Source organism: Pelodiscus sinensis, chromosome 2 (assembly GCF_049634645.1).
Source record: "Pelodiscus sinensis isolate JC-2024 chromosome 2, ASM4963464v1, whole genome shotgun sequence".
Taxonomy (NCBI): domain Eukaryota; kingdom Metazoa; phylum Chordata; order Testudines; family Trionychidae; genus Pelodiscus; species Pelodiscus sinensis.
In genome coordinates, this window is record NC_134712.1 from 237,138,868 (window position 1) to 237,164,357 (window position 25,490).

Sequence of the window (25,490 nt, forward strand, 5' to 3'; positions counted from 1 at the left end):
GCTGGGCTCCCCCAGCATTTCATAGCAGCAGTGCTGCACAGAGCCTGGGGTCAGTGGGGAGTCTCCAGCAGACCCCGGGCTCCACCTGGCACTTTCACCTTTAAAGTGTAGCAACAGTCCTAAGGTTGGTTCTATGCTTCAAAGATGGGGATGCCCTATTGACTAGCTGAATAGTTGATGCAAAATGCATTGAGTATTCGATTAGTCAGTTACCTGCAATTTGACATCCCTCCTCCAGGTAACGGTGTAACGTCTGAAATTTTCAGTAGTTATATGTTTACTTGAATAAACACATTTTAACATCCCTGATTTGAACACCACAGTTTGCTCTGAACATTTTTTTAAGTGTAATTTTACTAAAACTGTTTTTAAAGAGATTTTGAAGTGTATCTTTGCATGCATATTGCATAATTGTTTATATTAAAATGAAAAGGAAATATGTACATTGTTTCTTTACAGTGTTATAGTCTATACATATGTAATAAATTAAAATGAATAATTTTCTTCGAGAAGTGTTAAGTGTGCCTAGTGCAGCAGCATCGGGGGACTTCAGGGGAAAAAAGTTTAGAACCCCCCAATTTAATAAAAATAGAGAGAGGAATAGAATCATAGAATCATAGAATAATAGGACTGGAAGGGACCTCGAGAGGTCATCGAGTCCAGCCCCCCGCCCTGAAGGCAGGACCAAGCTCCGTCTACACCATCCCTGACAGATGGAAGGAAAGCACTGCTTTGTATTTTATCTTTGTATTTTAATTGTTACCTGTCATCCTTATAATAAGAATACTTTGCAACCTTTTTTTAAAAAAAATAACACATACACATAGTATGCCACCTTTCAGCTTCTCTAGATTCAAAATGAAAGTCATGATTTGTGAGGGAAAAGAATGGACACGCTATCACCTGAATCAGCGGTCTCCAACCTTCTTATGGCCAGGATCACTTTTTGAATTTAAGGGCAATCCAGGATCTACCCCACATTTTCTGGAACCCCAGCCCCATCCATCTCCTCCCCCTCCCCCAACCTCAATCACTCACTGACCCCCACCCTCACTCACTTTCACCAGGTTGGAAACGAGTGTTGGGATTCAAGAATGGGTGTGGGCTTTGGGCTGGGGACAAGAGGTCTCTAGTGTAGGAGGGGGACTCGAAGATGTGTGTGGGGCAGAAGGTTGTGTGATAGGAGGCGAGGAGGCGTGATGGGTGTATGCTTTGGGAAAGAGTTTGAGTGTAAGAGTGGTCAGAGTGTTGAGATTCAGGAAACAGTACAGGGTGCCAGCTTTGAGAGGCAGTTCATGGCTGGGACTAAGGGTGCAGGAGCGGGTAGGGCACCAGGAATTGGGGTGTGACCTCCTATCAGGCTGATCTTACCAGAGGTGGCTGCTGCTTGGCTCCCATGCCACACCCAGAAGGGGCCAAAGTGCTGCACCTCTCTACTGGCACCACCCATATCAGGTCCCAATGGACCAAGTTCTCTGTTCCTGCCCAATGGGAGCAGGTGGGGAGGGGAGGGAAATGCATGCATGCAGGAGTAGTGTACCGGGACTCCTCCCCTCCTTTCCTCCCATGCACAGGGGTCGCTTTGAGCAATAGGATGCCTTAGGCTTAGGGGCAGACCTGGAAATCACAATAGACTATGAATGTCTACACACAATTTTTATTTTGGGAGAAGGATGCAAATAGCGCTGTGCATTTGCATAGTTCCTCCGGGGTTTTTTTTTTAATGGAAGACATTCTTCCGGTATTTACCTGCATCTATACACAACCGAATTTCAAAATAAACCTCTATTTCGAAAGACCCCTTATTCCTCCTACAATGAGGTTTACCGGGGTCTTTTGAAATAGGGGTTTATTTAGAAATTCAGCTGCGTGTAGACACGGGTAAATAGTGGAAGAACGTCTTCCAAAAAAAAAAAAAAAAAAAAACCAAACAAACAAACCTGGAGGAAGTATGCAAATGCGCAGTGCTATTTGCATACTTCTCCCAAAATAAAAATTGTGTGTAGACAGACTGTATGAGACTATCCAGAATTTACCAATTGATTGTGATTGACCAGTTGGTGACCACAGACCTAAATGTAACAACAAAGAGCATAACTGAGGTTAGACCCATTTCCAACCAATGGGGTATATATAAACACACATAGACACACACATATGTTTTCACTAAAGTGTACTCACTGTTTATTTTTTGGTTTAGGAAAATGTAGTTCAAAATGAACATATCAAAATATGCAGAAAGTTGCTCAGTTGATCAGAGTTAGAAAATGAAATTCAGGACATCTGAGTACTATTTCTGTCTCTGAAGTTGAATTGGGTAAATTATTGGCAGCTGTGGAGGTTTGTTTTCACCTGCTAGGTTCTTATACTGTCATTCCAAATATTCAAGAGACCTTCTGAGTTGAACATTGTCTCTGCTAGGGAGGTTCTAAAGCACACAACCTTCTCACAGGTTATATGGGCAACACTGGAAAAAGATCTTCCTACAACATACTGATGCCTTTTCTGGACATAGGACTCTGTGTTCCTCACTTCCTTTAAATGGGATGACAATACCTAGCTCACAGTGTGAAGACTATTTTGTAAAGCACTTGGAAGTTAAAGAGCATTATAAAAGATGTAAGAATTAGGGCTTGTCCACACATGAAACTTAATGTAGGTGAAAGTACCTCTGCAACTCTGGAACCAGATTGTCCAAAAACTGTTGTTAAGGAATATTCAGAATAGTTATTCTGGAATAGCTCTGTGTGTAAAATTGAAGGCTACGTCTAGACTGGCATGATTTTCCACAAATGCTTTTAACGGAAAAGCACTTTTGCGGAAAAGCGTCCGTGCCAATCTAGACGCGGTTTTGCACAAGAAAGCCCCGATTGCCATTTTCGCGATCAGGGCTTCTTTGCGCAAAACAATACCACGTTGTCTACACTGGCCCTCTTGCGCAAAAGCATTTGCGCAAGAGGGCTTTTGCCCGAACGGGAGCAGCATAGTATTTCCGCAAGAACACCGACAATCTTACATGAGATCGTCAGTGTTTTTGCGGAAATTCAAGTGGCCAGTGTAGACAGCTAGCAAGTTTTTCCACAAAAGCAGCTGCTTTTGTGGAAAAACTTACCAGTCTGAATGCAGCCGAAATGTAAAAAGTTAACACATTAACTGGTTACCCGTAAGCAGTTAACTGGTGGTGGCCATGTGGACTGGAGCAGCGGCCTGCTCCAGTACAGCCCCACCCACCGAGCCTCCCTGCAAGCAAGGTCCACTACCTACAGTGGCTTATTTTCACCTTTGGGAAAAACTTCCTGTCAGGGTGGTTAAGTGCTGGAATAAATTGCCTATGGAAGTGGTGGAATCTCCATCACTGGGGCTTTTTAAAGAGCAGGTTAGCCAGACATCGCTCAAGGAATGGGCTACTTAGTCCTGCCCTGAGTGCAGGGGATGGAGCTAGATGACCCCTTGAGGTTCCTTCCAGGCCTGTGATTCAGAGAGGAGAGCAAGAAAAGGGTGTGAAAGACACATAGGAACATGAGCCCATGATGCCCTATTCTGGAGCTGATCATCTCTACAGAAGAGCGGGCTGCCCAGGGCCTTGCGTCAGTATAGGGCACCGCACACAGGGCGAGCACCTCAATACCCATCAGTGCGACACCCTGCAAACAAACGCCAGGCAGACAAGAACCGTGTACGCCACAACATGCTGCGGAAACCGAACCCAACCGGCGAGGTTTTTGGAGCAGGGCCCCCACAGGCTTCCCAGCGCTTACGGGGCAGCGCAGCCAACAAGCCCAGCGATTGACCAGCCGCAGCCTCCCGCGTTGGTCGCCGCGCGCTAGCGGCGCCCCCGGGGCGCGTTCCATTCCGCGCGGGGGGCTCGAGCGCACCCCCTAGGGGCGCGCGGGGGCCGCTGCACCCGGCGGGTCACGTGCGTGTGACAGCCGCTCTCGCTGGCCGCGGCAGCCGCGCCGCAGTTCCACCCGCAGCAGCAGGCTCGAGCGCCCGCCGGAGCCCAGCCGGATCGCGCGGAGCCTGGGCGCGCCGTGCAGGAGTCGCCCGGCGGGTTGCACCCGGCGGGCGGGGGGTGGGGGGGGGAGCCGGGCTAGACCGATCCCCGGTGCCGAGGGGCTGCGAGCGGCGGGCGGCGGCGGCCATGGCGGGGCTCCCCTGAAGGAAGCGGCGAGGGAAGGAGGCGAGGCGAGGAGCAATCTCTGCAATCCCTCCACCCCATCCCTGCGCGCGGGCTGCCTGCCGTATGCACCGCTGAGACCGCGCGAGGACTCTGGCATCCAGCGCGAGCCGCCCACCGTCCCCCCTTTTCGGTTGCAAACAAAGAGCGAGCGAGAGAGGAGGGGAGAGAAAATCTCCTTGGCTCGAGCATGGCGGACCGCAGCCTTGAGAGCATGTCCCTGCCTCTGGAGGTGAGAGCCAGGCTGGCGGAGCTGGAGCTGGAATTATCGGAAGGTAAATGATTCCTGGTCGTCCCCCCAATGCCTACCCCGGCCCCGCCCGCCCGCCGGGAGACCCGAGGGGATTCAGCCCCACGGCTGCCTGCAGCTCCAAGGTGGTGGGAGCAGTAGGCTAGGAGGAGAACGGGGTGGGGGGAGTGACACTTCCATGGGGGGGAGGTGTCCCTAGAAGGTTGATTGTCTCCTCCACTGCAGCGTGTAACCTCTCGTCCCCAGCTTTGTGTCCTCATCTGGGTGTATTTGGCTTGGTACAAATGTTTCCTGTGAGTGTCAGTTTCTCCTGGCATGTGACACAGCCTAAGAAATGGGAAAAAAATCCCACAGAACACGGGGTTGATTTTCCCCCCTCTTTCTCCTTGTGACTCTTGACGAGGAATTTGCTGCATTTTCAGTTTCTCGGGACACTGGTCCATTTAATATTTTTTCTGTGGTTGCTTTTGTTTTCTCTCTTAATTCCTGATGGCGCCTGTTGTCTCTTTTTTTCCTGCCCCTTTTCTCCACTACCTTTTTCTGAGGCTGTGTAATTTTTTTCTGACTGTAAATTCCCCTCCTCCTCCTCCTCTTCTTGCTGCCTCTCCTGCCACAGTGTTGGTGGAGATGGAAGAGGGGGCTTTGGCAGCAGGATTTGCTGTTCCAGTGTTGCATGTTTTATTACGGAAGATGGAAAAATCTTAAGGGCTGGGCTTGCAGTGATTCCTGTCCTGCCAAGAAAATGCAGTATTACAGAAATCTGCCATATACTTCGGTACAAAACCTATTTGAACAGGGGCTTGCTGTACAGTCCATGCATCATGACAACATTTAAAACAATTGCAGCAAAATAATAAACTCTAGGAAGGTTTATTTTAAAAAAGTTAATTGTTTAGGGGAAACAAGGATATCAGATTAAATAAATGTTAAACGACTTTTCTGTTTAATTGCGAGCCTTGGGCTCATTTTCTGGTTTGGTCTGTTTGGATGCTCCATGGATTCCCTGTTTGGGAAGGATGTCAGTGTAATTCTCAGATATTGTTCCTCGGATTTGGAGAATAAATTGAAGAGACTAAACTCTTCACCAGGCATACTCTAACTTCACGTTTTGATGCGTGTCAGATTGGGTTAAGTAACATGTACTGAATGATTATTTTGTATCACGATTACTTATTGGTTGGCTACTAACGAGTTCATGTGCTCAAATGTTACACTAAATCTGTAATTTGTATCTCATGTATTCCTCACCGGGGAAAAGAGTATTTCTGGCTGCAAACGCCAGCTTTTGCTGTGTCCAGGAGTAAAATTCTGCTAACGGTTGGTTGGTCCCTCTCTCGTGTAAAAGACAATTAACGTTCATCTACCTCTGAAGGCTGTTAAAATGACGCTGAACAGAAGGGGGAAAAATAACCCACCATGTCTCAAATTAGTCGTTGGAATAGCTCAATATATCGAACTTCATTTTTTGTAACGGTTTTAGAAGGGCTTGTCGCCAGAAAGTAAAGCACTCATGCCAATTTCATCAGCAGGGAGGAGCTGATGTTGACATCGTATTTTCCTTTTAACGCTTTCAGGGTGAGCAGGAGAATGAGCTACTGGAATTGTTTGTGGCTCTGTGCTTGGCTCTAAGTCCTGTATCTTTTTTCAGTGACCTAAAATCTTGAAACATTGGGAGGTTAAAAAGCAACATTGCTTTTTATTTCAGTCAGCTGTGCTTGATTGCTCTTATCTTGCTAATAGGAAAAGGAAAAATTGACTGTTTATATACTAAAGTATGCTGGATAACCAGCATTCTGGCTACATGCAGAGGTGTTGCTGTGTTCATATACAGTATAATCTATTTATCAACAGCACAATAATAAATGTAATGTATACTGTATTTTCCGTATTCTATAATCCATGAATATAGCTTCCCTGTGAATGTCATATTTCGGTGGTGGAGAATAGAGTGTTGGTGTACTTAGCATAATTCAGTAAATTGTTTGAGGAAGCACAATAGCAATTAGGCAATTGTACACACTTTAGTCCAGCTTCATCCCTGGTGTAATTGTTTACTTCACTGGAGTTACAGATGGAGTCAACATAGACCACTGACAATCTCTTTCTTTGTGCCACTCCACCTACCTCTTAGTAGACAGGATGGCCAACATCCTCCTCTATTTTGGAACCCAAATACAGAAATGGTTTAATATTGGGGAGGGGGAGGAAAAGGAGACTGAGCGTCACTGAGGTGACTTCACTTTAAAAAAGTAGTTTACGTTAAGTGACTAATGGTGATTGCAGGTGTTCATCTCTGAAAATTAAGCCACTCATTTGTTGACTTTAGGCATTCACATTTGAAACTTTTGACCTATGCCTATAATTTCCAAGGTAGATATATCTCTATATACAATATGATCGCTAATTTCAGAAGGTATAGTTGTAGATATCTACGATTGGTAATGTCCTTATTGCGCTAGCAGAGTACTTTAAATAGTTTTCAGGACAATTTTGCATTGCTAGGTCCTTATCCCACAAACATTTATGTGTGTACTTTACTACTTTGAACAATTCTATTAAAATTAGTAAAACTGCTGACAATGGTAAAGTTAAGCACATATGTCACGTGTTTGCAGGAGCAGGGTCTTAGGCCAGGTCTATACTAGACCTAAAAGGTTGGCCTAAGGTATGCAACTCCAAACTATGTAAATAGCATAGCTGGAGTTGACATACTTTAAGCCAAGCGTGGCACTGTCTCCACAGTTGGAGGTCCATGGGAGCGTTTGCGAGGAGAAGGAGAACCTGTGCTGACCAGGGACACTCTCAGAGTTTGATGTAGAGGGTCCTTACTAGAGCTGCTAATTCGAATGTCAAAGATTGATCTCCAATGTAGAAAGTGGAGATATGGCTTAATGTGTGTTGCTGTTATGATGCCCAGGTGTGTCTGTATGTTATGTGAATGTCTAGTGTCAGGAAATGTGGGAGAGTATCCAGATTCAGGACAGCACTTAAGACCAGTATAACTTTCTGCAAGTGCTTAAGTCTGATGGACAGTGGGCCTTAAAGATGAGCTTAACTTAATTGCTTAAGTGCTTTCCTGAATGAGGGCTTATGGAAGAAAACTGTTGTAGAGATGTTGATTGTGTGAAATGAATGAATAGCTTGCTTGTGCTTATGTAATGTTTTAGTGTGTCTGTCTAGCAACACAGTGTTGACACATCCACAAGCTGTGAGTCTTATAACTGTAAGTTGTACCAGTACATTTTAGGATTCCTGGTGCACCTGTCCTTTAGTGCAAAACACATTTGTGGGCACCAGAGGCTTTTGGACAACTTCTAGATGAAAACTGCTGCATTGTGGAAAGAAGAGAGCCATTGACTGTTTTGTGGTTTCTTATTCTAGAGCTAAAGACCTCTTCTTATGTGTTGTAACCAATATGTACAAAAGATTGGCTCAGTCCTGCTAGTATTTATGCACATGGCAAAACTTCATATGTGTTAGTCTCACTGAGAGTGGGAGAGCAGTGTTGTGTCACAAGCACATAAGACAATGTATGTATCTTACAATCTCAGTGTCTTTCAGCTTTTTTTGGGGTGAGGACGGGGCAATACATTTTAATTTAAAAAGAGATTCTGATCTCCTTACTCAAGCTAGGTTGTGCCTTACTTCATGCAAAGTCTCATTGAATTCAATGGTGTAGACTGGGTGTAGACTGGGTGATCACACTATCTGCCAGGTAATTACACTATTGTACCTTCCCCATAAACCAGTTCAGGCATAATGGGCAGTGTATGGGACAAGATAGAGTAGTGTCCTGTGACTTTTGTCCAGATGTTGAGACTGCCGTGCATTATTCTGTGAAGAGGAAATGTCCATTCTGAAAGTGTTGAGTTTGTAGGGGTTGTGTTGTGATTGCCAGGGAAGGCTGAACAAACATCTGCAGCAATCAGTGTCCACATTTCCACTGATGACTGTCTTAACTCTGGTGAAGTCTGAAAATGATTATTTAAAAAAAAAATACAGTTAAGGGTTTTAAAAAAGGTAATACGGGTGTAAATTCACTAGTTTTCAGATCATGTTACTTTTCTTAATATGATTTAAAACAGGGGTAGGGAATCTTTTTTTGGGTCGAGGGCCACTGACTCTCAGAACAATCAGTCTGGGGCTGCACACACGTGAGAAGCCGCCCCGCCCCCCAAACAAGCAAAACAACCCCTCCCCCAATAACAAAACCCAAACCTTCACTGATGTGGCACCTGACTGAGAATGAGAAACTCCCCACATTCTCCTTGCACACCAGACCCTGGGAGGGACCAGGCTAATAGTTTTTGTGTGCTCCAGCCCCACAGGAGGATGGCAGGATGGCTAGAGTGCCAGTGCAGGCTACGCAATGCGGGGGAGGGAGGGCGAGGGAGCCCCAAGCCTCAGTGGCTGGATCTGGTCCCCGGGCCTTAGGTTCCTCACCTTTGATTTCAAAGTGGTATGGCCAGAGTCTAAAGAATGTAAGCAAAAACCTGCAAAAACTGTATAGTGTATGCCTGAAGTTTAAACCCATGAGAGAAGGTGAAATACATATGTGTGTACTGTAAATTCATCACTTAAAGATTAAAGTCCACTTTAATATTAAGTGTCAAGGTGTAATTTTATGTTTGATCTAAGGCTTTAGTATGTATTTTACTATGATGTTTTTCCTTGGTTTTGGAGCAGGGAGAAATATTAGTGTATCTCTGAAATGCAAAACAATGGTTTGTGAAAGTGTTTTAGGTAGGTAGTGAGTCTTGTATCAACATTCAATCTGATAGTTTCTAAGACCTGTACACTGCATGTGCATGTACACTGGCAGATTATCTGCTTGTTCTGTGAAGCTCAGTAGTAGTTTCCACTGGAGGGACGGGTGCTTGCATAGCTGGTGAACTACAGCTCTTCTGGGCTGATGCAATAGTTCACAGCAGTAGTTCTTTAAATCTGTTGGCAATTTTATGAGCCTTTAGTTTTCTAACCATGTATAACATATTACTGGAGGGAATTAGATAAATCCCCTTATTTTCTGTTAACTGATGATCTGATGTAATAGTAATAAGTGTTCTGTAAACATGTTTACATTATAAAATATCAAAATTAAGAGCCATCCATTTCTTAAAAGCTCCTATGAATTAAAAAGAATTGCTGTAGAAATGCCTCTTTTTTTGGCCTTAATATAAGGGTACCCAGGATTACATTGCCCTTTAAATTACTTCCTGATCCTAAATTAATTGGGAAAATATGCTTTAAATTTCTTCCATTATTGTATCCAAATGTCAGATAACCTCATAGAAAGGCTTAAGGAACCACAGACACCACATGGAAAATGTGAAAAACATTCTGTTCAGAAACTATTCTCACTACAGTATGGCTACGTCTACACTGGCCACAATTTCCAGAAAAGCCATGCAAATCAGGTAAGTCAGGATAGGGAAATCCGCGGGGGATTTGAATATCCCCCGTGGATTTAAATAAACATGTCCGCTGCTTTTTTTCCGGCTTGGGGAAAAGCCGGAAAAAAGCGTCTAGACTGGCGCGATCCTCCGGAATAAAGCCCTTTTCCGGAGGATCTCTTATTCCTACTTCAAAGTAGGAAGTAGGAATAAGAGATCCTCCGGAAAAGGGCTTTATTCAGGAGGATCGCGCCAGTCTAGACGCTTTTTTTCCGGCTTTTCCCCAAGCCGGAAAAAAAGCGGCGGACATGTTTGTTTAAATCCGCAGGGGATATTTAAATCCCCCGTGGATTTCCCTATCCTGACTTACCTAATTTGCATGGCTTTTCCGGAAATTGTGGCCAGTGTAGACGTAGCCTATATGTTGTACTCATTAGTTTCTTTCTTCCTTCCTTTTAACAATATGAAGCATGGAGTTTTTGTGTATGAACCTTTCCCCAAGGAATATTTTCCATAAAATGTTTTATGAATTGATTCTCAGTGTGTCTGGTCATGCATTCACCTGATTAATTTGGTCCTCAGTTTTAGTTATGTCCATTGGCCCCATTATGTCCATTATTGTTTGGATTTATTAGGCTATTGTTTGGCCCAGGTTGCAAATTAATTTCTTGTTTGTAGGGCTCTGTGCTCTCCCACCGCCATCTCTTCTGTTTGTGATTGTTACTATACAATGCTTCCTTCAGGATAGGAAAGCAGTGGCTTCATATATTAGAATACAACAGCCAGCAAAAATAAAGAGCTTTCAGATGGGAGATGGAGCTGTCAGGATCTACCATGGAGACTAAAAGCAGTAAACCTACATGTCTGGATATACTCATTGGGTTGAGGCCAGGGAACTTTAGTTAGTATTTAAGTATGCGACTAGCCTGCTGACCCTGTACCAGTTTAGCAGGTTCAGACTGTGGAAACCTGAATAACTATCATACCTGTATGAATTTGGGGACATAATAATGCTTTTGTTTTAATTCATTCTTCAAGAGATGGTACTCTAGCAAATGGATACAACCAACCTGTCCAATGGGATCTAAAGTAACTCAGCATTGCCAGCCCCAAGTAATTAAAAAACATGAGTTTGTCTTAAAAATTAAGACTTTTTAAAAATAAACATTTTGACTACTTTATATTTGCATTTTGGTTTTTGAGTCTTTGCAGTGTACTTGGGTTGTGTTTTCAGTCTTTTCTCTGCAGCTGTGAAGGCTAAAAACTTACATTAAAAATGATTCAACATGCAAGTCTTCCAGCCCTGTCAGGACACTTGCTGTTCCTTAAGGTGAAGCTCTTGTCATCAGTAGTTGTGCTGGACAGTGCACTAGTGTTTGCGAGAAGAGGTCTGATTGTTTTATAAATGTAGCCAGATTCACTCGTTAGTTAACATTCATTTCAAGCATAGGAATCGGAGCTTTAATATTTGTTACATGTAGTGTTATTTGGCTTTGCTTTGCTATCTGAACTCAGGACTTTTAATGCATGTTGATGCATCACTGGGATTTCCCTAATAGCACTAGTGTGCGGCTACTCATTCAGTTGAAATGCATTTTAATGTCCCATAAAACATATTATGCAGATTCTGAGTATTTTCCTCAAAGCAGCTCTCCCGAAAGTATGCTGTAAATATACCATTATTTGCAGCTTTAGATGAGCAACAGTCTATGGTGAAGTGTTACACTTGATAGATCATTCAGATTATCAGGACTGTGTTACACAACAGAAACACCACTGCTTCTCTTCTCAAGGACGTGTGAAAATTGCCTAAGGAGCATTGTTTTGTTGCTAAAGCTGCCAGCAAGCAATTTATTTATAACAAGAATAAATGGGAGTGAGCATCTGGCCTTTCTGACACTACATATTGCATGTCTCTGTTTCTGTGCACAGTCCAGAAGTAATATTACTTTCCTCTGCCAAACTATAAAACTTTGCATTCTTCTTCTTCTTCAATATACCTCCTTTGTGCTAGTCTAGCCCACATCTAAAACTGTTCTTCCATATTTTAGAATCAGTCGGACCCTCGTAACTCCATTTACTCCTTTATATCAAGGGAAGCATAGGTTAAATCTCCATTCAATTAAGTGATCTTCAGAAAAACAATAATTAAAAAAAATTTCATTCTGTATAAAGCACAAGTATAATGGGAGTGGAGGGTACTAGAAAGATAAATGTTTTTTCCAAAGGGACATCATTAGGTACCTTAAAGTTTTTGTAGCTCAACGTGTGGGGGAGGGGACAGAGGAATGTAGGGAAGCATGGTCTACACATCAAAATGAGTTAGCTACATTACTCAGGGCTCTCAAGTTTCACACCTGGAACATTTTAGTTAGGTTGACCTAACCTCAATGTAGAACACACCTGTGTTGATGGAATTCTTCCCCTGACCTGGCTGCCACTTCTGGGAGAGATGAATTAATGACATCAATGGAAAAAGCCCTTCCGTGGATATATGAAGTGTCTGCATTCTAGTAACACACTTGTAGTGTAGACATAGCTGGAGAATCTTAAATGTGCTGTATTTCTTCTGTACTTAAAATCCATTGGGTTAATTTTAAGTTTTATAAGAGGATACTTGTTTAAAGCATCAAGCAGGACTTTTTTAAATAACTGCACTAATTCTTCAACAACTGTCAGAGAAGATGACTCACTGCTGCATAAGAATTTACCACAGTGCATAGCAGATTTGACATAAACTCTTAATCCTTGTGAAATTTGCATGTATATTTCCCACCTCCCCTGTGGGAGAGCTTTTGTCTGTGCTGAAGTCCTGATGAGCCTACTCTTCCCCCCTTCCCCTTTTTCTAAGGATCTGTTTTGCAATCCCCAGTCATCTAGCCCAGGACTAGATGTGGCACATCCAGAGCTCATTAACAGTGTTCTGTAATTGTCTAGAAAGGTCATTGTTGTGATGTTTCCTTTTTTTCCCTCAACTCATGAGGTTGGGATTGATGCATTTTTAGTCTCCTTCTGTCCTACACAATGTTTATTTCTATCTCCTTCTTATATTATTGAACTAAATATATGTTGGAAATCTGTTTTAGTTTCACATAATACCACTTGACCTGGTGATGCAAATCAGGGAATTGCTCATTCTAGAGTTGTGCTAACTCAGTCAAATGAGTTTTACAGTAATGGTAACTAGAGCTTCTAATTGCTTGATCAAGTTTTCCGTGCCCATATGAAGTACGTGCTTAAAAACGAACATGAATGGGTTGGGGGCACATTATCCTCTTCTGCAGTATAGCTCATCTCGAGGAATTCCCTGCAAATTGTTCCTTAAGGCAGGAGGTGTTTGGAAAGCCACAATGTTAGAAGGCACTGTGTTGCATTGAACTGAAGTCTCCTGAGCCTTCCCAGTAGCATCTGTGGAGGAGACCGAGAAGGAGTTAATGCAGATCTACAGTTTTCAGACACACTTTTTTTTTCTACCATTGCAATACATTTGTTTAAAAAACTTAATCGTAGTTGGGTGGGAGATGAAATTTTGGGGTGTAAAAGTACAAAAATGATAAAGTGCTGTAAAACTTAAAAGCAAAATTCCATTTTCTCCAAATTTCAGTTGTGTTGACATACCCCCCCAGACTTCTCTCATGTACCCCTAAGGGTACTTATATCACTAGTTGAGAAACACTGCTCTTAAGTTAATGATAACATCAGACATTTCTTTTTTCAAATATATTTTGACCAGTGCATAAATAAAACCTAAAAATATTAACAGCTCCACCCAGTTTCTTATATTAAAAGGAAAACTTTTTTGAAAAAAAAAGTCCCCTTTCTTCGGTTGAAAGAATTTGAATTCAGAAAGTTTTCAGCCAGCTCCCTTGGAAAATGTTGTGGTATTAGTAATGGAACACAGTGTTTTACTTATAGATCACTGACTCAAGGTTGCCTAGACTGGCTGAGATTGAAAGTTTTTGGTTGGCTTTATGACCCTTTGTGAAGTAAATTGACAGTCTTGTTCCTAGTGAACAGATGTGCACATTACAGAAAATAACTTTGTTGCTAGGATCTTTTTATTTAGCAATTCCTGCAGAAATTCTGAGACTGAATGCACATAGCAGCTGAACCATCTTTTCATTGCCAGAAGTGGCCTTCAGGTTAAAGGTGCAATACATTGTCAGGATGATGTGAGGAAATTTTGTACTGTTTTGTACTGTATAGTGATCAAATGGAGGAAATATGACCTGAGGAATATAAACCTGGTATGTGTATGAGCACAAATTCATTTAACATTTTGAACAGATTAAAAATTCATATTGTTACAACTTTTTCATAACTGTGTACTTGGTAACTACACTTTCATAAGTAATTTTTCACTTTGCAGTTGTAAACCATGAAATTACAGCAAATAATTAATAGTTTAGTACCTTTTTCTGGCCATGAGTTTGTGAAACATCTTGATTCACAGTTCAGATTTCACTTAAAAATATTGTTCATGGATCAACAATTTTCATGGCTACTGCTCATTATTTTCTTGATACGGTGATGTTTCATTTTGCCACTACTGTCTTCAAGCCAGACTGTTACACTGTCATCACAGCAAGCAAATCTGAGGAAAATTGGGATCTTATACGCTTTCTTTTTCCCTTGCTGAGAGGAATGTGACTCAGATAAATAGCTAATATTTTGATGAGGCATGTGAACAAATAAAGCCAGACTGCACGGTGACATGTGAGCAGTTCCATTTTGCTAAAGAATCTTAAAATAAAAATTGCAGTTGAAATACTGTAATAGCTGTTTTTGACAGATGCCTGAGGATGAACGAACAGTACTTACTAGTGAAAGTAAGTAATGGCTACATGTAGAGACTTAGGGATCTATCCTACACCTGGTGATATCAATTACAAAACTTCCATTGACTTCTGAGGGAGCAGGAGTAGGTCCTTATTCTATATAACATGATTAAATAGACTGACGATGTAAACAAGCCACTGCAAAATGCACACAACTTTTTTTAAAGAGTAAAAATCTAGGCTTTATTTCCTTGAAGAGGGGAAAAAATATATTACATTGTTGGGGTGAATCTTGGGCTAAGTGATAAAAATGTTGCAATCTGTTATTTTAATTGGCTCAGTGTTATAATAGAGTAGGTGGGTTTGTTGCAAGGCGGTTAGTATCAATTTAATTCTCATTTTATTGTGGTTTAAAATAGGTATGAGAATGGTTAATACGTAAACATCACCTGAGTGATCATTACCAGTGATGGTTAATCGGTGGCCAGGCCTGGCTGTAGCAGCCCCCACCCACATGTGGGGAAGGAGGAGCAGCCCCGCTGTACCATAGCAGCTCCTATTTGTTAGATTTTTCATTTATAAAGTGTTATGAGTGATTTGATTCAATGTTATGATCCATATCCTCCTGGTAATCTTAAAAACTAGTATTATAGCTTAAGGTTTTACAGATTCTTAATAATTTAAAAAATGTTTTATTAATATCTATATGCAGTAATTTGTTTTGTTAATATCTATATGCAGAGCAGATAGCTTTCAAAAAAATCTGTATCTATACATGCTACAAGTTGACAGCATATTAAATATTGTTGGGTCAATATAGATTTAAAAAATGCTCTAAATACATATTTACCTTATAGAATGTAATGACTACTATGTAACATACAAGTATCAGGTCAGTAATATGGATTTTAATAGTTCCCTATGTGTGGGGTCAATATCCCACTATTTTTAAATGAGGAATTATTCTTTTAAATAAACTGGTGAAAGAACACAATTCTAAGATTGAAAATCTGTCCTTAATATGCTCCATTGTACTTTGATATAGCTGGGACGTAAGATCAGAGTGTGTTCCATACTGTGCTGAAATAGCTTGGAACAAGAGGGCAAGTACCCACTTTGGTACGCTTGCTTTAGTCCTATTTAAATCACAGGTTTGTTTTTTCTGGTTAACTGACTATATATCTATGGAGTTTGCTTTTTCTCTCCTTCCCTTTGGCATTCTGAATTTGGTTTTTAACTGTGTCAGCCTGAGTGGCTACAATGCACCCTGTATTTCTATGTACTCAGTATACTAATTTGGAACTGATGAGTGGCTCTTTACTGCTTCATGCTGAAAGCAGCAGCACAACCAGTTCTCAGCAAAAGACTCTTGGCAGCTGCTTTTTCTTGCTCTGATGTCTCTTCTCACTAGACAGTCTCAATAGCTCTTATTTTTTCCTCTGCTTTCTCACAACGAGTGAAGAGTAGGAAAGGTACTAATGGCATTTTCTCTCTCTAGCCTGCCATCATGGGTTCTGTGAGTGCTATGTATTTGCTCTGATGGAGCTCCTTACCCCAAGTAGTAGGGGCTGAGTTCTCCCATTGGCCTCCCTCCACACTGATCTCCCAGGTGACCTGAGACAGCCATCTTGGCAAGAAAGAGTACAAGAGGAGAACAGTCAATTCTTTCTAAGCAGAATAGAAGTGCATACTCACAGAGAGAAAACAGTCTTTCTTTAGCAATTATAGAAGTAAGATGTGCCTGCTTGTGTAACATGGAGTCTTAGCAAGCAGTGCTCCTCTACCAAGCTTACTAGAAGGGCAACGATTATGCTTTGGTTGGCCTGCTACACTCCCTTCTACTTTGATCAGACATGTACATGAGAACATAAAAACTGCCGTACTGGGTCAGACCAAAGGTCCTTCTAGCCCAGTATCCTGTCTACCGACAGTGGCCAGCACCAGGTGCCCCAGAGAGGGTAGACCGAAGACAATGATCAAGCGATTAGTCTCCTGCCATCTCTCTCCAGCCTCTGACAAACAGAGGCCAAGGACACCATTTTATCCCCTGGCTAATAGCCTTTTATGGACCTAACCTCCATGAAATTATCTAGCTTCTCTTTAAACTCTATTATAGTCCTAGCCTTCACAGCCTCCTCTGGCAAGGAGTTCCACAGGTTGACTACACGCTGTGTGAAGAAGAACTTTCTTTTCTTCGTTTTAAACCTGCTACCCATTAATTTCATTCGGTGACCTCTAGTTCTTCTATTTAGGGAACTAATAAATAACTTTTCTTTATCGGCCCTCTCCACACCACTCATGATTTTATAGACCTCTATCATATCTCCCCTCAGTCTCCTCTTTTCTAAACTGAAAAGTCCCAGTCGCTTTAACCTCTCCTCATATGGGACCCGTTCCAAACCCCTAATCATTTTAGTTGCCCCTTTCTGAACCCTTTCCAAGGCCAAAATATCTTTTTTGAGGTGAGGAGACCACATCTGTACACAGTATTCCAGATGTGGGCGTACCATAGTTTTATACAGGGGCAGTAAGATATTCTGTGTCTTATTTTCTATCCCTTTCCTAATAATTCCTAGCATCCTATTTGCCTTTTTGACCGCCACTGCACACTGCGTGGAAGTTTTCAGAGAACTGTCCACGATAACTCCAAGATCCCTTTCCTGATTTGTCGTAGCCAAATTAGCCCCCATCATACTGTACGTATAGTTGGGGTTATTTTTCCCGATGTGCATTACTTTACACTTATCCACATTAAATTTCATTTGGCATTTTGCTGCCCAGTCACTGAGTTTGGTGAGATCATCTTGGAGTCCCTCACAGTCTGCTTCTGTCTTGACTATCCTAAACAGTTTTGTATCATCTGCAAACTTTACTACCTCACTGCTTACCCCTTTCTCCAGATCATTTATGAATAAGTTGAAAAGGATTGGTCCCAGGACTGACCCTTAGGGGACACCACTAGTTACCCCTCTCCAATCTGAAAATTTACTATTTAGTCCTACCCGTTGTTTCCTGTCTTTTAACCAGTTCTCAATCCAAGAAAGGACCTTTCTTCTTATCCCATGGCCATGTAATTTACACAAGAACCTTCGGTGAGGGACCTTGTCAAAGGCTTTCTGAAAATCCAAGTATACTATATCTACTGGATCCCCCTTGTCCGCATGCTTGTTAACCCCTTCAAAGAACTCTAATAGAATAGTAAGCAAGGATTTCTCTTTACAGAAACCATGTTGACTTTTGTCCAACAAATTATGTTCTTCTACATGCTTCACAATTTTATTCTTTACTATTGTTTCGACTAATTTGCCCGGTACTGAAGTTAGACTTACCGGTCTGTAATTGCCAGGATCGCCTCTAGAGCCCTTTTTAAATATTGGTGTCACGTTGGCTGCCTTCCAGTCATTAGGTACGGAAGCCGATTTAAAGGATAGGTTACAAACCACAGATAATAGCTCAGCAATTTCCCATTTTAGTTCTTTTAGAACCCTTGGATGAATGCCATCTATTCCCGGAGATTTGTTAACATTAAGTTTTTCTATTTGTTCCAACACCTCCTCTAATGACACTTCAATCTGGAACAGTTCCTCAGATTCACCATCCACAAAGGACGGTGCAGATTTGGGAATCTCCCCAACGTCCTCAGCCATGAAGACTGAAGCAAAGAAATCATTTAGTTTCTCTGCGATGGCTTTTTCATCCTTGATTGCTCCTTTTATAGCTTGATCATCTAGGGGACCCACAGGATTTTTAGCAGGCTTCTTGCTTCTAATGTACTTAAAAAACATGTTATTTCTTTTTGAGTTTTTGGCTAGCTGTTCCTCAAAATCTTTTTTTGCTTTTCTTATTACATTTTTACACTTGATTTGACAGTGTTTATGTTCCTTTCTATTTATCTCACTAGGATTGGACTTCCACTTCTTAAAAGATACCTTTTTGTCCCTCACTGCTTCTTTTACATGGTGGTTAAGCCACGGTGACACTGTTTTAGGTCTCTTGCTATGTTTTTTAATTTGGGGTATACATTTAAGTTGGGCCTCTATTATGGTGTCTTTAAAAAGTTTCCATGCAGCTTTCCGGGATTTGGCTCTAGTCACTGTGCCTTTTAATTTCTGTTTAACTAACCTCCTCATTTTTGTGTAATTCCCCTTTTTGAAATTAAATGCCAAGGTGCTGGACAGCTGAGGTGTTCTTCCCACCACAGGAATGTTGAATGTTGTTATTATGGTCACTATTCCCAAGCGGTCCTGTAACGGTTATTTCCTGGACCTGATCCTGCACTCCACTCAGGACTAAATCGAGAATTGCCTCTCCCCTTATGGGTTCCTGCACCAGCTGCTTCAAGAAGCAGTCATTTAAGCCATTGAGAAATTTTATCTCCGCTTCTCTTCCTGAGGTGACATGTATCCAATCAATATGCTTGCGAACAGGAACAGCTAACAGGAGAGTTTGGAGAGGGAGTTCTCCAGGTAAAAGAGGGAGTTAAAACGGGACTCTTGTGGAGCTTCTAAAAGGTTTGAAACCTAGAAGCCTCTGTTAATTGGCTGAGTCTCTGTCAGGGGGAGATGTAGTAGTACTGGACTCCAGTCCACAGGGGATGAAGTGAGCTTGAGCAAGTTAATTGAACTCAGGTGATTGAAGGGCAGCAGAGGGAGGGGAAGAGGAAAAAGATCTCTTAACCCAAAGGAGAGAGCAACAGTGTCAAAAGAAAATCTTCCCAGATTGTAACTTGGAGTAGGGATGTGACCAGTTAACTGGTTATGTCTCATCCTTAACAAATGAGGGTTACCAGTTTCAGTTAACCAGTGGGGGCTGAAGCAGCATTAATGGTTAAGCATTATGTGTAACTGGTTAATGCATGAAACAGGATTTTACATCTCTAGCTTGGAAGTGCCAGATTCTATAGAGGGAGCCACACATAACACACAAATGAGAAGCAAAACAAAACACCTCAGTGATATGGCCCCCAACTTAAAAGGAGAAAGACACTCGGCACATTCCCCTCTCACATCAGAGCCTAGTGTTGCCCAGCCTAATAGATTTTGTGTGCTCCAACTAGAGTGCCAGTGTAGGCTCCCCAATACTAGGGGGAGGAAGCCATGAGCCTCAGGGGCTGGATCCAGGCAAACCAGGGGCTGTAGGTTTCCCACCCCGGTGTTAAAAGTGAAGAAACACTTGCTGCTCAGTAACTTGTACCCTAATAGCTTCCACCTGAAAGTATACCCCCCCAGAAGAGGGATAGACTCCGTGGGAGCATCAACTGTAGGAAAGCTACCCTTCTACCTCTCTCCTCCCCATGCCTCTCGCTTGTGGCTGCACTGATCAATACCGGATCCCCAGCTAGAGGAGAAGTTGTTGCTTATATGATCCACAGTGCTCAGTTTGTTCTTTTTTAACAGAAGTTAATAGAGAAGTGGACTTTTTTCTATTCAGTGTTTGACTGATCATCTGCCACACTGTGAGGTAGATGAGCTTTCTTTAAGGAGACCTTGGATTCCATATCTTTGGATGAAATGAGTATTGAAAGACATGTACTAGAGCAGGGATGTCCAAACTTTTTTCAAAGAGGGCCAGATTTGATGAAGTGAACATGCGTGAGGGCCGACCATTTTGCCTGACATTCTTTGAACCATTAAAATTAAATGCAAATTAACTATTTTATGCAAAGTTTATTGCAAACAGCATACTTTTCATTTCGTCACATGGATGACAAATCTAAACAGGTGTTAAATCACTCTGCCTTTCATATCTGAAGGCCAGATGAAAAAAAAATCCAAGAAGCTGAAATATATGTCAGGAACATTGTAAAGTACATTACATATTATTTGTAATAAAGGTTGTCTGTCAACTTTTAAGTTCAAAAAATATGAACAGGAACATAACACCAAGTATACATGTTGTGTCCAAATATATTTATAACTGATTTAGACCAACTGACATTAACTGAGATTTTACAATGTATTCATCTCAATACATATGGATTCGTTGGGGGCCATAAAAGATAGATATTGCCAAATTACCTGTGGGGCCGTATTAAACCAGAACACGGGCCGCAATTGGCCCGCGGGCCAGACTTTGGACATGCCTGTACTAGAGGGATTAGATATCCTATTTGGCTATGTCTACATTGTACTTCTTTTTTGGAAAAAGGTAATTTTGTGTACCTTTTTCCAATTACTTTTTCGGAAGAGCCCTTCTTCCTCATGAAACGAGATTTACAGGGCTTCCGAAAGAGTGCATCTGCTCTTCTGCAAAAAATGTCGGAAGAGCAGACGTGTTCCTTGGATGTGGCAGAGCTTTTCCGGGATATCACTGGTATCCTAGAAAAACTCTGTAGTGTAGACATAGCCTTAAGGATGCTTACCCTTACCTTGACATTCTTGGGGCCCTACTATGCAAAGAATATGTCTAAACTCCACTGTTTCCTATATACTCTTGGTGGAGCCAGGTCATGAATGTGTCACACAGAGGTTTGGATATGTATACTTCCTGTAGCAGTGGTTCAGGAGTCTGATTTATCTTGTCTACTGCAGAATTCACCTAATTTAAAAAAAACTATTTGCTTACAAAATCAGACCTAAAAATACAAAAGTGTCAGGGCACTATTACTGAAAAATTACATATGTTCTCACTTTTACCATAAAGTTATGATCCTGCCCCAAGATTGGAATAAAAATATTGTACTTGCATTTCAGTGTGATATTCAGATTGAGAAAGTCCCCAGATTGAGCAACATTGATCTAGATAAATTGAATAATCCTTGGAAGACCTCTGAGAACTGCCAGGGATGCACATATTCCTGGTTGAGAACCACTGCTTTGTAGTATCCCAAAAATGCACAAACAGTTTTCAGTTTTTTGCTAAGAGATACTTCAGTATGGAATCATCCCACTGTGTGAGCCTGTTCAGCAGTCCCAGGGGATGAACTAGCTTTGGCTGACCTGAAAGGTCCTTATATACACATTCTGACAGGAAAATGCCACTAGCAAATCTGTCTCACTTTCTTGCTGGTCGGCAGTCTTTAATCATGTCTGTTACACAGTGTCCATGTTGTACAATTCTGGGAGCACATTACTGCACACATTTTCACTTCCCATAACTGTAATTGGTTAATTTTGGCAAGTAATAATTATGATTATTTTAGCTTTTATTTCCCTTACGGTCCTAGCCATTCAAGCTGTCTGCTTCAGGATATAGCAGCAATAACTTCACACTGTCATACATTTGTTAATTCATCTAGCTGTAATAGTAGCCAAGAAAATCTTAAATCTCTCACAAGAAACTCTTCATCAAGAAACTCTTCTGGGAAAAGCCATGTGTTATTTAGAATGACACAGAGCTAACTTCAGGTTCATGTGGATTCCTTTCTGGTATTCTGTGTACAACACAAAGGGAACCCTCTTTGAGACGAACTTTTCCTTTCTAGAAAAAATTTACAATGATCAGTTCCCTAATTGCAATGGCTTTGAGCTTGAAATTGGTTTTTATTCTCTATTTGACTCTTCTTCCAATATCTGGTGGTGTTCTGTATATTGACATATTCAACCTGTTTGGTGATTTGAAACTGTCCCCTTCCTATTTCCTATGGGATGTGATTACTGGAAGGGGTAGGTAATACTCAATACTGATTTGTAGAGTGGAAGTGTGGGAAGAAGAACTTGTTAATTCTGTTCCTAACTCTAACTGAATAGCCTTGACATTAGAAAAGGACTTAGTTAAAGCTCAGCTGCCCACCTGTAAATGGGCATAAAGATACCAGTTGTGAACATTTAATGTTTGAGTATTGACTTGGGATCCCCAACTGATAGGTGATGCCTTTAAATTCCATGACCAGAAATGCTCACTTCTTCTTGGGAGCACAAAACATTATTGCTGGGGTGTATTGCAGAGTTATAGAAATCAAATGCTCTCCATAGCTCTTAGTTCTTCTGGGCAAGAATTTGAGTACTGCCCCCTCCCCGAGGAACAATTCAAAGCATTAAGTCCAATGATTAGAAAACAAAAGATGCAGTAAGAAGATTCTCAGTGGCTTAAATACATACCTGGAGGGAAGCCATAAAACTGAGAGATTTACTTGTGTTTTGCCAAGAGATGTTCCCCTGGCCATTCCTCTACGCCCATTGACTTCAGTAGTGCCAGGATTTTACTCCTGGGGCTCGTCTACACTGGCCCCTTTTCCGGAAGGGGCATGTAAATTTAACCTATCGTAGTAGGGAAATCCGCGGGGGATTTAAATATCCCCCGCGGCATTTAAATAAAAATGTCCGCCGCTTTTTTCCGGCTTTTAAAAAAGCCGGAAAAGAGCGTCTACACTGGCCCCGATCCTCCGGAAAAAGCGCCCTTTTCCGGAGGCTCTTATTCCTACTTTGAAGTAGGAATAAGAGCCTCCGGAATAGGGCGCTTTGAAGTAGGAATAAGAGCCTCCGGAAAAGGGCGCTTTTTCCGGAGGATCGGGGCCAGTGTAGACGCTCTTTTTTCCGGCTTTTTTAAAAGACGGAAAAAAGCGGCGGACATTTTTATTTAAATGCCGCGGGGGATATTTAAATCCCCCGCGGATTTCCCTACTACGATAGGTGAAATTTACATGCCCCTTCCGGAAAAGGGGCCAGTGTAGACGTAGCCCTGGTGTTTGATGCACTTCCTGTTAAAGTGGGATGGGGAGCCTTTTTTGGAAGGGAGAGGCACTGCTGACACACAGAAAAATTAGTTGGGGGCCACACAAGCGAGAAGCAACCCCCCAACAAACAAATACACCACAAACCCCTTACTGATGTGGCCCCCCACTGAGAAGCAGAAAAACACTCCTCATATTGCTCATGCATATCAGAACCTAGGGAGCCCAGGTTAGTAGATTTTGCTGGCCCCTCTGGGTTCTGGGATGGGGCCAAAAATGAGGGGTTCAGTGTGTGGAGAAGGGGACCCTCGGAAAGTGGGCTTAGGGTGTGGAATCTGGGTGGGAGAAGGTGCAGGAGTGCTGCCATTTCTCTAGCTGGGGGAAGGGAGAAGAGGTGTGGCAGCGCCACCTCTCCCCCCTGCTTAGTTAGGCCGTGCTTGTGGGTCAGATTTGGCCCCACTTTGCCTGATTCTGGCCTGTGAAGCTCAGGGCTCTCCCTGAACTGCAGTGGGGAGCCAGCACTGGTGCTCCAGTCTTATGATGTAGGAGGGGAGGCAGCAGGGCTAGAGCACTAGCGCTGGCTCCTCATTGCTGAGAGCAGGGGCAGAAGCCCCAAGTCTCTGGGGTGAATCTAGGCAAGCCAGGGGCTAATCCGGCCCCCATGCCTTAGGTACCCCATCCCTGTCTTAAAGCAAAAATCAAGTACCCAGGATGACTAGAAGAATCAGTACAGTTATTAGTCTCCTATAGTCTCTATGCGTCTCAGTAATTTTTGATGCTAATGTAACGTTTTCAAATCTCTGTTGAGATGGAACAAAGGCTGATATCTACTCAGACTGGCAAATCAATCAGAAGAAAAACAGTAGGGTGACAGGGTCTAGACTGATGACTGGGGTTCTGAAGTACAAGTGCAATGCAAATAACAATAATCCTGTTTAGTGGGAATGATGTTGCTTCCTGAGGTTAGGTGGCTGTCTATAGGAGACTATGGGTCTGTCCCCCAGAGCCTCTCTGAGTGTGTATCCTGTTCCAGTATAGGTTGTAGGTTTATTGATAATGCGTTGGAGGGGTTTAAGTTGGGGGCTATAGGTGATAACAAGTGGTGTTCTATTGTTGGTTTTCTTGGGCCTATCTTGAAGTTGATGGTTTCTGGGTATTCGTCTGGCTGACTTAGAACGTTTCCTCAGATCCTGTCCCCTTTTACCCCTCCTTTCCTTACGCAACATTGATGACATCTTTATGATCTGGACCCATGGCCAGTAAACACTGGACACATTCCACAGAGATTTTAACAACCTACAGCCCACCATCAATCTCTGCCTGGACCATTCAACACGAGAGATCCATTTCGTGGGTAGCACAGTACAAATCACTAATGGCAAATTAAATACCACTCTCTACAGAAAACCCACTGACTGCTACACTTACTACATACCTCCAGGTTCCATCCAGGACACACCATACGATCCACCATCTATAGTCAAGCCCTTAGGTACAACTGCATCTGCTCTAATCCCACTGACAGAGACCAGAAACTTCAAGATCTCCTACCAAGCATTTGTAAATCTCAATTACCCACCCAGGGAAATAAAAAAACAAACTGAAAGAGCCAGACGAATACCCAGAAACCATCTACTTCAAGATAAGCCTAAGAGAACCAACAATAGAACACCACTTATCACCTATAGCCCCCAGCTTAAACCCCTCCAACGCATTATCAATAACCTATACTGGAACAGGATACTACACTCTGAGAGGCTCTGGGGGACAGACCCATAGTCTCCTACAGATAGCCACCTAACCTCAGGAAGATTGTTACCAACAACCACAGGACATACCACATTAATACCAATCCTGGAACTTTCCCTTGCAACAAACCCCGTTGCCAACTTTGTCCACATTTACTCTGGTGACACCATCACTGGTCCTAACCATGTCCGTTATATGATCAAGAACACATATTCCTGTTCATCCAGAAATATAATTTATGCCATCATGTGCCAACAGTGTCCTCCTGCTATGTATATTGGACAGACTTCTCAGACACTTTGCCAAAGAATTAATGCCCACAAAAAAGACATCTTCACAAGGAAAAACCAGTTGCTTTTCATTTCAACCTACCTGGACATAGTCTTAATGATCTTACTACATGCATCTTACTTCAAAGAGACTTTAACACCAGATTACAGAGGGAAACTTCAGAACTTTCTTTCATGCTTAAATTTGACACTTTACGAATGGGCCTTAACAAAGATGCTAATTACCGTAACCATTACAAAGA

The 25,490-nt window shown here is 42.3% G+C and overlaps 1 protein-coding gene across 4 annotated transcripts in view; it reads left to right on the forward strand.

Moving 5' to 3' along the window:
- The first annotated feature begins 3,953 nt into the window (after positions 1-3,953).
- Positions 3,954-25,490, forward strand: part of DIP2C (disco interacting protein 2 homolog C) — a 516,114-nt gene continuing 494,577 nt past the window's right edge. For all 4 annotated transcript variants that reach the window (XM_006111894.3, XM_006111897.3, XM_006111900.3 and 1 more), the window contains exon 1: positions 3,954-4,452. In XM_006111894.3, the coding sequence (XP_006111956.1) occupies positions 4,368-4,452 (85 nt within the window). In that variant the 5' untranslated portion in view covers positions 3,954-4,367. The remainder of the gene's footprint in view (positions 4,453-25,490) is intronic.